Below are 12,654 nucleotides of genomic sequence, written 5' to 3' on the forward strand. Positions count from 1 at the left end.
TCCCGCTGGACACCTACCCTTCCCCACACGTGTTAGATTCCATTTTCTCCTGTCCTCTCCCAAGGCTGGCACTACTGAGTGCTTGCTTTCATGTGCTCAGCTTCTCCATTCGACTGGTTTTTAAAGCCAGAGACAGAGACAGAGGAAAGCAGCCCCCTTCAGCCTTTCACCATCCTGCAACCACTGCCCCACGGCGCAGACTGCAAACTCTTTCCCAGGATCTGCGCTCTCTCTTCCCTTCAGCAACAAAGGACTAACAGTTTTATTTGGGGGGACCGCTAGAATGGTTGGAGACCTTTTTCTGCCATCTCAACCCGTGTTACTTGTGCAATAAACAAGATGAAAAGAGAATAGAATACATAGAATAGGAAAAAGAGTTGCAATTCTTCCTTTGTTTTACTCAGAGGAAAATTTTATATATTTAAATGTATTCTTATCAACCACCTCTCCAGAACACACGTGCGAATCTCAACCGAAAAGAGGTTTTCAAAATAGAACACATAATAAAGGATACAAATGCACCCACTACAAATGTTGGGTTAAAGACATGGTTCTGGAAGGTGAACAGTGTCAGTCCCATGTAGGAGAAGATGAAATTCTCTGCCAAGAAATTGAGAAGCTCAAACAACTGAAACGAAATTTTGAAAGGTTAGTCCAGTAAATACATTAAGTTATGTAATTTGAAAACACGAGTAATCACTAAGATAACAACGTAGACACTTCACATATGTAAAGCTCATGGATAGCCCTCAAACAGGTGCTTCAGAGGGGAGCAAATGTAGGGATGACATTTCTAGTCCCACAGATAAAGCCAGAAATGTTGCCCCCGCACGTCCCCCCATCATTTCCTTTGTCAATCCCCAAGTTTAGTCATTGTCTTCCACCTCCTTCTCCAAAACCTGTCAAGTTTCCTATGGGGATGTTCCTTGTCCCTGCCACTGGCTTAGTCTAAAGCTTTCAGCAAGCCCAAATCCTAATCACTGCAAAGGGCCCCTAACTGTATCCTGCTGCCCCCATCCCACAGCCTCATCCGCTGGGTCTCTCCGGATACGGCAGTTGGAAGACACCTCCCTCTTCTAGGCTAGAAGATGCAGTTCAAATTCTTTTCTCTTGGCACCAAACACTTCGTGACAACTTCTGTATCACTGCCTTGTGTGATTTCACTTTTCACGTGGGTCTTAGCCCTTGTTTAGGGAGCAGGGGCTTGCCGGTTATAGCCCTGTGCTCCTCCCCTCCCCGGCAAGTGTTACTGACCCAGCAGGGAGCTGAGACTTGCGACCTGACTTGCCGCATGAGTGAATCCCAGGCCCTGTGTAATCCAGCATCCATCCGTCTGCCACAGTTATCTACCACAGCTCATTCACACGAGCCTCTGCCCCACTAAACAGGGTAGTGGTTAAGTAACAACATGTGCCCAGGGGTCAAAATGCCTTGGCTTGAAGCCTGTTTTTCCTACTTGCTGGCTGTGTGGCTTTGGGCAAGTTAAACTTTTTAAACGGGGCTTGCCTCATTCTTAAAAAACAGAAATTAAAAATGGAAATAAGTAAGTACATACTTAATTTACTTTAAATGACTTAATATGCTATAATTATACTTATTTGTTTAAGCATAATAGCTAAGCTTTATCTGGTTTTTACTATATGCCTGATACTATGCTAAGGACTTTGCAAGCATTATCTCGTTTTAATCTTAAAACTCCATGAGGTAAGTACTATCGTTATCCTCAATTTAAAGATAACAACACTGAAGAACAGACAAGTTATGTAACTTGCCCCTGGTCACACAGCCAGCAAGCAGTGGAACCAGGATTTGGAACAACACAGACTCTCTGCTTTGAACCACAATACCAAGGGCTGGCAAATTTTTCCTATGAAGGATCAGAGAGAGTAAATATTTGAGGCTCTGTGGGCCACATGGTCCCTGTCATAGTCACTCAATTCTACCAACGTAGCACAAAAGCAACCACAGACTACATGTTAAAAAAAAAAAAAAAAACGAGTGTGGCAGTATGCCAATAAAACTACTAATGGACACTGCAGTCTGAATTTCAAAGAATTTTCCTGTGTCACAAAATCATCTTCTTTTGTTTCCAACCATTCAGAAATGTCAGCATCATCATCCTCAGCCCGCAGATCTTACCAGGAGGTCTGGCTGCTGTCTGCCAACCCCTGTGTCATACTTTGTGGCCTTCCATTTGCTGACGCTAGCTACCTTTTCGTTCCTGCTTTTACCAGTCCTGTTTCCCCACAGCTTCTTTTCTTATCCTTTCTCCATGCTTTTCTGAATCCTTCCAATTTTTCTAGGTATACCATTTCTTCAATGATAGTTTTCCAGCCTCCGCAAGCCTCAAACCATTTCCCCACTTCTCTGACCTCTTGTTTGGCAAATCATTTGAAACATGCTATCTACAAGTTCCATTAGTCTGGGTTTTTCTAATGTTATACAAGCTTCAAATCACCAACAAGACCAAAAGACCTTTTTTTTTAAATTCCCCACTCCACTGTCTAGAAAAATACCAAAAACCCCAGCTGATTTTCTTCTCTACACTTACTACAGTAAATTAATTCATAAAAGGGATTTGTAGCCTCAGCATATATGCTTGGGGGAAAAAAGTCTAACTCTTTTGAAGAGTTAGGAAAAAGCACAGGTCACATACTCAATTTGTATCCCCAGAAGAAAGAAGAAAAGAATAAGGACATTTGCTCCCGCTTTAGCGGGAGTCCTTTCCAGGCTAATCTCACTGTGTTCTAGTCATTTGGTAACACTGGAGGCATCTAATCATAATCAAGTATGCATTTAGTTCTATTCCAGACATTTCCTATCGTTCGTTCATTTGTCCCAAACGCCCCATGAGACTAGGAAATGCTATGCCTATTTCCTCTGTAAGTCCCTTCAGGTTCCCTGCACACCCGATCACTTGGCACCATGTGAAACCCAACCACGGGCATGGCTGACATTCCTGGAAACAGAGCAGCTGCGAGGTGCCCATGGGAGGTCGATCATCTCCATGTCACCCGGCAGCAGAGCCAGTCAGATCAGAAATGTATCTTGTTTCTATCACTCAGCGGTCCTTCTAGGCAGACCTGAGTGAACTTCCAAAACGCTCCTCTTAAAAGCAATTTGATTAGGAAAACAAGGAAGGGAAGCCAACTGATCACTGGAGCCACAGTAATAATGACCCCTAGCTATTCTGATGAACTATCTCTACCTTAAATGCTGCCACCCTTCCACCTGCCAATCCCATCTATCTTTGGAATCAAAGGAAAAGGAGCTGAAACGAGTAGACATCATTTGGAACCAATCAAAGATGGTTTTTCAGTAAAGACAGACTTTGGTTTTGCTGCCAAGGAGGAAACATTTATTCACAAACTATAATTATAAGCTTCTCTTACCTGTTTAGTTCTATGCTGAGACTCGGTGGACAGATTATTGTAGGTATAATGGGCCTGTGTGATGCCGCAGAACAACACTGCAACCACACCTATAAAGACAACAAGTTCCAAGTTCACATCAAAGGAGACTTCCCGACTTTCATACCGAGGCTTGTATTTTACAGAAGATCATATGCTTAGTGTAGAAATTTCCAGTTGTGACTTACTTTAAGAGGAACCACTTCCATTAAAAATCTTTTTTTATATTCTAAGTGACAGCACAAATCCCAACACTAACAAGTATGTTCAAATGGTAGAGGATGTGTCCACGAGTGGAAGCAATGACTAGCAAAGTCACTCCCTGTGAAGGCTGACGATCAAAAGGAGAAAGGATCCTACCTGTGAAGCCCCATGCTTCAGCCAAGAGGAAGGTGCTCCAGGACATCAAGAAGAACAAGCCTGTCTCCAACAGCTGGAACTCCCGTAATTTGGTGAACTTTGTCACGTAAGACTGTCAAGGTTGGTAACAGGATCTCATAATACACAAGTAAGACTACAAAAAATAAGTTGAGGCAAGGCAACCATGATAGGGCAAGAAGGGTTCTTCAATCTAACACAAGACACAGAATAAGGAGGCACCAAAGTCAAAGACTTCTTAAAAGGAGCGTTGTACCAAGAAGTCCGCAGTCTCTGCTTCCATGAGGAAGTCACATAGTTTTGTCAGTCCAATTGTTTTATGGGTATCACATGCCTTGCTGGAAACCACATCATAAAGGACAGTCAGAAAGGTGAGCAACAGATCAGATACACGACAGGCCACCTCTGACTATTAATCTGCAACCCAAAGCAAGACAGCTTCCCTAATTATAGCAATTTTCAATTACTAAGAATGTGGCATTTCCATGAGATTTCATGTTTACTTGATCCCCTAGCACCTCTGTGATGTAGAGCATTCCATGATGAAGAAACTGAGGCATGGCACTCACTTATACAAATCTAAAAATTATTTGTTAGTCGACCAGGGAAGGGCCTGTGCAGATCTGTGACAAATCTCAGGATGGAATCGACATCTGCTTCAAAAACTGTGTACCACAGCAGAAAGATGAACAAGATACACTCCCTCCCCTCAAGGAGACTGCAATGGGACAGCGGTATGATTTGTCCTGGTTCCTCCTTCAGAACTTTGTACTGTCTATTTGTGCCTCAGTTCACCTGTAAAAAGCTGTAAGACAAGTCTCTTCCAGCACAAGGCTGAAGGAGAGCACACTTACAGATCCTTGAAAAAAGGTATTTGTTGTTATTACTTTCTTTAAAGATCTTACTTTTATTTATTTTTATTTTTTTTCCAATTTATTTATTTTCAGAAAAACAGTATTCATTATTTTTTCACCACACCCAGTGCTCCATGCAAGCCGTGCCCTCTATAATACCCACCACCTGGTACCCCAACCTCCCACCCCCCCGCCACTTCAAACCCCTCAGATTGTTTTTCCGAGTCCATAGTCTCTCATGGTTCACCTCCCCTTCCAATTTACCCAAAAGCACATACCCTCCCCAATGTCCATAACCCTACCCCCCTTCTCCCAACCCCCCTCCCCCCAGCAACCATAAGTGACTCTTAAAGATATTACTTTTAAGTGATCTCTGCACTCAATGTAGGGCTCGAACTCACAACCCTGAGGTCATGAGTCACACATTCTACTGACTGAGCCAGTCAGGTGCCCCCAAAAGTATTTGTTTTACATGAAAATATCTTAGACATTTTAGAGTTGGAAGCTCTTTAGAGACCATCTGGTCCCACTCATCTTTCCTGCTGTCCCCACCTGCCACCTTCCTACACTGAGGGCCCACAGGTGAAGGGCCAATGCTCCCATACTGGAAGCCCCAGGAAGGCAGAGGCCATGTCTGTCTTGCCCATCTTTGATGCCCAGAGCATAGCAACTCACACGCAGCAGGCAATCAAGGAGTGCTTTCTGAATGAGCACAAGAATGACTTGCCCAACATTTCTAATAGCAAATCAGTGGCAGTGCCAAGGACTCTAGAACTGAAGGTTAAAACCATTGACAGCGGAGATGAACTCCCATCTGTCCAAGCCCAGGAAGCTGATTTTGTTCAACTGACATTATGGTCGTACATTTCCTATTTGTCCCACTCAACAAAGAGCAAATGAACAGCAGTGCAGAATACCCAGAGGCTCAGTGAAATATATTTACCTTTATATCAATTTAGCCTCTAGCCTTAAAATTCACTCCCAGAGAGTCACTGTGTCTAATTAGACTCTGGTAGTGAAAGTTGGAGAGCATGGAGCCCAAAGCAAAATAAGGAAATTCCTTTATTTATTGGTAAAGATGATTACATAATGTTTTCAAACCAAGTCCTTGATTATAAGGTTAATAATTATAACACAATGGGGTCACCTGGGTGGATGTGGGGTAAGCACCCAACCCTTGGTTTCAGCTCAGGTCACAATCTCATGGATCCTGGGACTGAGCCCCACACTGGGCTCCACACTTCATGGGGAGTCTGCTTGAAGATTCTCTCCCTCTGCCCTTCCCCCTCCACTCTCTCTCTCTCTCTCTCTGAAATAAATAAACAGGGGCACCTGGGTGGCTCAGTCAGTTAAGTGTCTGCCTTCGGCTCAGATCATAACCTCAGGGCCCTGGGATGGAGCTCTGCGTCAGGCTCCCTGCTCATTGGCAAGTCTGCTTCTCCCTCTCCCTCTGCCTGTTGCTCCACACTGCTCATGCTCCTCTCTCATGCTGTCTCTTTCTCAAATAAATAAAATCTTTAAAAAAATAATTGTAACCACAACATCAATTATGGAGCAGGAGAGACCATGGAATATAGTCTTCAACCACTTTTTCAGTTAACAAGGAAAGATTAACAAAAGGATATTAAAGCGGTTACCACCCCAGTAGCAGCACCCATTGCGAAAGAGCCACTGAAGATCCCAAGGAAAATCCCAATAGACTTGAACATGGCTGTGACATCAAAGGTGTGGCTGTTGTCTCCAGCTGGCTGGTATGCCACTATTGAGCTACAAAAAAGAGATCGTTTTTACTTCTAGAAGCAACTTTTACTTCAAAAACTATCTTAAAAATAATAAATACATTCTCTAGTGTCGTAGAGCTCAAAAGATGAAATCAGGGCCGGAGGAGGGTACGAGGGAAAGGGGACAAAAACCTTTGATTTGAATTGGCAAAATAAGGACAAAACGTTACCAAAACACCCTGTGGTGGATCCAGCTAGCAAGAAAATTCAGCTTTTACTTTAAATGACAATTTCAGGAGATTGAATGTTTTAAGGTCTTCTATGTGAAGTTGGACTGAGCCTTTTTCTCCAGTGTCAAGACACTGCAGTACTATTCTTCTATGACTCTGTTCAAGACTTCCTAGCACTGAATGCCTACAAGCCCTAACATACTAATGTGAACAAACTAATGAAAAATTCCACTTGTTTTCAGCAGAGGCATAAGAATATAAAGAATACTGCTCAATACTCAACCTGGTCACATTTTGTTTTTCCTATGGGAAAAAAAAGATGACTGAAGTACCCTTTCAACTTTTAGAATACCAGAATGGGCCCAATGCCTAACATCTATTCACTCACTGAAATAGACTTTTATAGGGAAAAGGGCTTGAAAGTCCATCCAAGGAATTAGAATCCACTCAGCTTACTCAGCTGGATCTCTACCTCCAACTTTTGAAAGAAAGTCACTCTGCAAGTGGCCAAGACACGCAATTACAGGAGACACTCTCCATCTTGAACTTACAAGTCCAAACCTGGTCTAAAATGCTTCTTTTAAAATGGTCACCCTGGGAAAGAGAAGTGGCTGAGAAGATCACTGTTGCCAGCAGGTGTCTGGCAAGAGTGCCTACCATTAGTAAATCAGTTCTCATCTCAGTTAATTGACATATCAGTGTTTTTATAAAAAGTGGACTCAATGACATCATACAAGTCATGACAAAGAAAAGAAGAAGAAAAAAACACATTCCCAGGAATATAATGAATTTTCCCTGTGGTTACTGCAATGCCTTTTAAGGTTCAGGCTGAAAATGGGCTTGCTATACCATATACACCAAGTTATTTTTCATACCTCCACAGTTAAGTTAAAAAAATTATTTTAATAAATATGAAATGGCTTCTAATGTCATGCTATCTTATCTATACATAAAGGGTCCCACCACCTTTTATGATTTTTAAGACATCAAGAATGGTCCAAATGGATATAACCATTTGTTTAACCATTTCCCTACTGCTAGACATGTAAAACTCGCTTCTAATATTTTTGCTACCATAATAAACATGTGAAAGAGCATTTTTGCATTTTTTCCAAATTTTGGACTAGTTCCCTGTGCTATATTCCTGGAACCTGGGTATTACTATATCTATGGCTCCTTTTACATGTAGTGCAACTGCTTTCAAATAGGAGGGAAATAGGACTGTATCTCTCAATTTTTTACTGATCACATCCATTGGCCTAGAAATTCAACTTCTAAAAATCATACAGAAAAGCTCACAAAGATTCACAGAGATTTACACATAAATATGTTCACTGCAGTGCCATTCACAATAAAACAATATTAGAAAACATTGAACATTAAAGGGGTAAATTTGTGGTGTATCATACAAAGGGATGGTAGAAGTATTAACACAGTAAAATGTCCAAATGAGAAAAGCAAGTTGCAGAAGAGTATGTTTAGTACTATGCCTTTTTTGTTTAAAAATTATTAATATAGGGGTGGGGGAATGGGGTAACTGGGTGATGGGCATTAAGGAGGGCACCTGATACAATGAGCACTGGGTGTTATATACAACTGATGAATCACTGAACTCTACTTCTGAAACTAATAATACATATGTTAATTAATTGAATTTAAATAAAACAAAATTAAATTTAAAAATAAGATAAAATTGAAAATAAAATAAAATAAAATAAAATTGGTATATTTTTTAATTGTGAAAATTAATATATTTATATGTATGTTAATATCATAATGGAAAGGCCTAAATGAAAATCTTAATAGTGGTTATCTGAGAGCTAAAATTTCAGGAATGTTCTACTTTCTAAGTCAAATACTTTTGAGATTGTTATAAATGTATTAAATTTTATTATCATAAATAATGACAAAGAGGTAGAGTGCAAAAGAGTAGATGATACCAACTGCAATGTTAAGAATAATGTACAAGTGAGCTTGGTTAAAACACCAGGATGTCTCAGTTCTGGCACTATTGGTATTTGGGGTCAGGTAATTATTTGTTGGGTGGTGGATGCTGTCCTGTAAAGGCAATTGTCTACAGGGCTAGATATTTGCTTAGTAGGAGTGGGTTGGCAGGACTGAGTCCCTCTAAGGTTCACACTTATTTTTTCACCAGCAAACACCTTCTGCTAACATGTATAGTAACTTCCATAAGTAGATTAAAGTATTAAAGTATCACTTCAGTAATTATCTTACCACTTCTAAAAATTAAACATTTCTGCAATGCTTACGTTAAATATGAGAAATACAAATTAAACTACCATGAGATATTGCTCAATCATCAAAGTGGCAAAAAAGTAAAAGTCTGACAAATATTCTGTTGGGGAAGCTATGAGGAAACAGACACTCCCATAATTCAGTGGTTAAAGTGCAAAATGGCATAATCTCTTTGACAGGCAATGTAGCAATGTCTACCAAATTACAAATGTATTTACTCTTGAACATACTAATTTCACTTCTGGAAAATTATCCAACTAATATACCTATGCCTAATATACCTCACCTAAAAAAGGTGAGGTCAAGGTTAATCACTGTAGTACTGTTTGGGATAGCGAAGGACTAAAAACTCTTTAATGCTTCCAGCAATGGGAGACTGAGTAAACCAACTTTAACAGTTCATAGTACAGCACACAGGGTAGGTACTCTGTAGCTGCAAACCAAGAATGAGAAAACTTTCTGCTTCAACATGGAGAGAGCTCCAGGATATAGTTATGTGAGAGAAAGCTAGGCATTGACTATATTTAGCATGCTACTTTTAAAATAAGAAATAAGAGGCAAATGGGAATATTTATTCATATGTGTGGTTGAATTTGGTTGAAGAAATATGAGGATACACAAGAAACTAATCAAAATGGTTACATAGAAGGGGCTGGGGGAACAGGAGGATGAGAATGGGAGTAAGAACAGGACTTTTCTATGTTATATCTCTATACATTTTTGATTTTTGAACCATGTAAATATTTTATCTGTTCCAAAAATTTAATTAAAAAAGAAAATGTTCACATTATCATGTTAAAATAGAATAAAAAACTATATACACACCACAGTCACAACTGTGTAAAAACAGCACTCATCATGCATAGAAAACAAGAATAAAAGGCATTGCCTTGAATCTTTAAAGTAATTGTCTTTAGGTGTGAGCAGGATATACCATTTTTTCTTCCCCCCCATTTTCCATGTTGTCTGTAAGTATGTATTTCTTTATGAGGGAGAAAAAACCAATGCCTCAGTCTTTCAAACATCTGCATTTGTAATGTACTTCATTCAATAAGCGACTTTTGGTTCCTAGTACCCCAATATTCAAAATATAGAAGATAACAAGAAAACAAACACTTACGAAGACAGCACTATGGCAACAGCATCGTTGAGGACACTCTCCCCAAAAAGAAGTGCATAGAGTTCAACATCCACTTGAAGCTCGTGGAATATGGCAAGGACAGTCACTAGCATGCAGAGAGAGTCAGAGAAGTATTTAGACATTACAAATGTAACACAGTCCCCTTCATAGATGGTTATGATGTCTACTTAGAAATTCATTTCTTCCTCTTAGGATCTGATCCCAACAAATTCTCTTACCATATTAAAGATTCAGGATTTTCCTGTCAATACTGCTCTTTTTTCCTAACTGTGTACCACAATATTTCCTTTATCTTACAAACAGCTGAAATTAACCCTGGAGGACTGAGCTGACCTACACGTTTCATGCAAATGCTAATCATCTTTGTCTTGCACATTTCTCTTCCATAAAGAATATATACAGAACTTCTTACAGACCAGGTGATCATTAATCTGATGAAGAAGGGTTATTACGAAAAGCATTTCTTGCTGCTAACTACATTTTCTCCTTGGAGCCTTACAACTTGTTTCTATTTGACTTGCAAATTTCAGGCACATGCTTTAGTTTAGCAAAGACAGTAGGAAATGAAAGCACAAGTATGGTTTTTGGCTGAGATGAAATTTATGACTGGGATTACAGCTGTTATAGTTAACTTAATTAGAAGCCAATGACCAGGCTATAACCTGAGAAGATTAAAAAACAAAACAAAACAAAACCTTCTTCTAGGCAACAATTCCATGAGAATTCTTAAAAAATCAGATGAGCTGAAGTTGTACTATAACTTTAGTTGCTGAGTCACATAACAGCTCACTCACTAAACAAACCCAAGCAGACATGAAAGATTATTCTAATCAGAGATGGGAAAGCCCCTTCACATGCCAACCAATGAAACAGGAAACTTGCATTTTAAAAGATGTAGTTCCTACCGCAAAGCATTTCATTTGGAATATACTGACACAAAAGCTTACTGAGAGAAGGAGAGCAAAAGCAGTGCTGAAGAATTTTGCAAAGAGAACCCATGGCTCACCCTTCTATTGCAAAATAACAGAATTATTATAGGGGCAAATGCCTATATAACTCAGAAGAAATGTTAACTGTCCAGTTTAATATGAACAGCACACTTTTGCTTGAGCCATTCGGGAAATACCTCTACCAACACAAGACCAGAAGGTTGAATTAATGTAGCCAGTCCAGTTGACTTAGATTTCTCATAGATGTTGAAAAGCCAAGGGCTTTGCTTCTCAGCAAAAGGACGCAGAAAACCGAGACTACTGCCTCCTTGCAAAAACCATCTTATCTTCATACAGATAATGGGAGCAGCTCTAAATAGTAAGGGGACAGCATTGATGGTCTTGAAAGGAGCACTCTGATTTTTGGTTTTAAAAATGCTGAACTAAAAAACTAAAAAATAAAAATAAAAATGCTGAACTATATAAATGCCTCTGTAAAATGCCCTCTGAGTTTTATAAAATTATCTCATATGGAGTAGAGAACATATTTTCCTACTTCCTATATATAACACCCCGTGTTATCAGAGTTAACACAGGAATTCAGAGATAAGCTTATTATCCTACCTTTAATTGTGCTGCATGACAGTTAAAGAAGATGATTAACTTACAAAGGCAAAAAGTCAAACAGAACAAATCTCTGCTGAGGTCCTAAAGCCCAGTGAAAGAAACCTTGCATCCCTAGTTCAAAAACTCCAGTCTTTGGTCCCATCACTAGGTCTTCAGCCTGCATCTTCTCTAAGTTGCTACCATGAACGTAACTGTGAGGCTCATCAATACTGTATTAGGAAAATTACCACCTAATTCCATAGAATGGTATTCATTCTCCAGCTGTGTTCATATCAGAACTATTTCAGGGGTGCCTGGGTGGCTCAGGCCGTTAAGCATTCAACTTTGGTTTTGGCTCAGGTCATAGTCTCGGGGTTCTGAGATTAAGCCCCTCATGGGGCTCTGTCTCACTGCAGAGTCTGCCTGAGATTCTCTCTCCTTACACCCCCAACCCCCAGTTACTTGTATGAGTGTTCTCTCTCTAAAGCGTTCTTTTTTTCAAGATTTCATTTATCTGAAAGACAGAGAGAGAGAGAGAGCGAGCGAGCAGGCGCACAAGCAGGGAGAGAGGGAGAAGGAGAGGGAACAGTCTCCCTGCTGAGCAGGGAGCCCGACAGGGGTCTTGATCCCATGACCCTGGAATCATGACCCAAGCGAAAGGCAGACACTTAACCAACTGAGCCACTCAGGCACCCCAGCGCTCTCTCTCTAAAATACATAAATAAAACCTTAAAAAAATATATCATAACTATAAAGCTGATTTTATAAAAACAATTCTTTAATGTATAGCAAGGCCTACCAATGACGCTAAATCACACTAATGGTAGCACAACTGCCTTCTAATGATCATATAAAAACTATTTTTCTTATTCTTACATGTAGATAGCTGAATATAAACAGAAGGTTTTTAGGGAACTGGTCTAAATGCATGAAAGGAAGTGTACCACTATCACCCATTTTAACTAATCTAGTTCATATTCTCCAAATACCCAATTACTAAAGATAGACACCAACCTGAATTTCTGAAGAAAACGCGTTAGAGCCATTGTCTAAACAGCATCAAGCTGAGGACCAGTAATGGGAAATGTAAGGAATAAAATAAATAAAATAAAATAAAATAAAATAGGGT

At 39.9% G+C, this 12,654-nt stretch overlaps 1 protein-coding gene across 3 annotated transcripts in view; it reads right to left on the reverse strand.

Moving 5' to 3' along the window:
* Window positions 1–12,654, reverse strand: part of SLC9A6 (solute carrier family 9 member A6) — a 53,235-nt gene that overhangs the window by 25,623 nt on the left and 14,958 nt on the right. For all 3 annotated transcript variants that reach the window (XM_044234440.1, XM_044234439.1, XM_044234438.1), the window contains 5 exons: window positions 9,970–10,075; window positions 6,268–6,409; window positions 3,771–3,876; window positions 3,393–3,481; window positions 515–628 (listed from right to left, as the gene is read on the reverse strand). In XM_044234440.1, coding sequence (XP_044090375.1) covers window positions 515–628; window positions 3,393–3,481; window positions 3,771–3,876; window positions 6,268–6,409; window positions 9,970–10,075 — 557 coding nt within the window. The remainder of the gene's footprint in view (window positions 1–514; window positions 629–3,392; window positions 3,482–3,770; window positions 3,877–6,267; window positions 6,410–9,969; window positions 10,076–12,654) is intronic.

This window comes from Neovison vison, chromosome X (genome assembly GCF_020171115.1).
Source record: "Neovison vison isolate M4711 chromosome X, ASM_NN_V1, whole genome shotgun sequence".
In the NCBI taxonomy this organism is placed as follows: Eukaryota; Metazoa; Chordata; class Mammalia; order Carnivora; family Mustelidae; genus Neogale; species Neogale vison.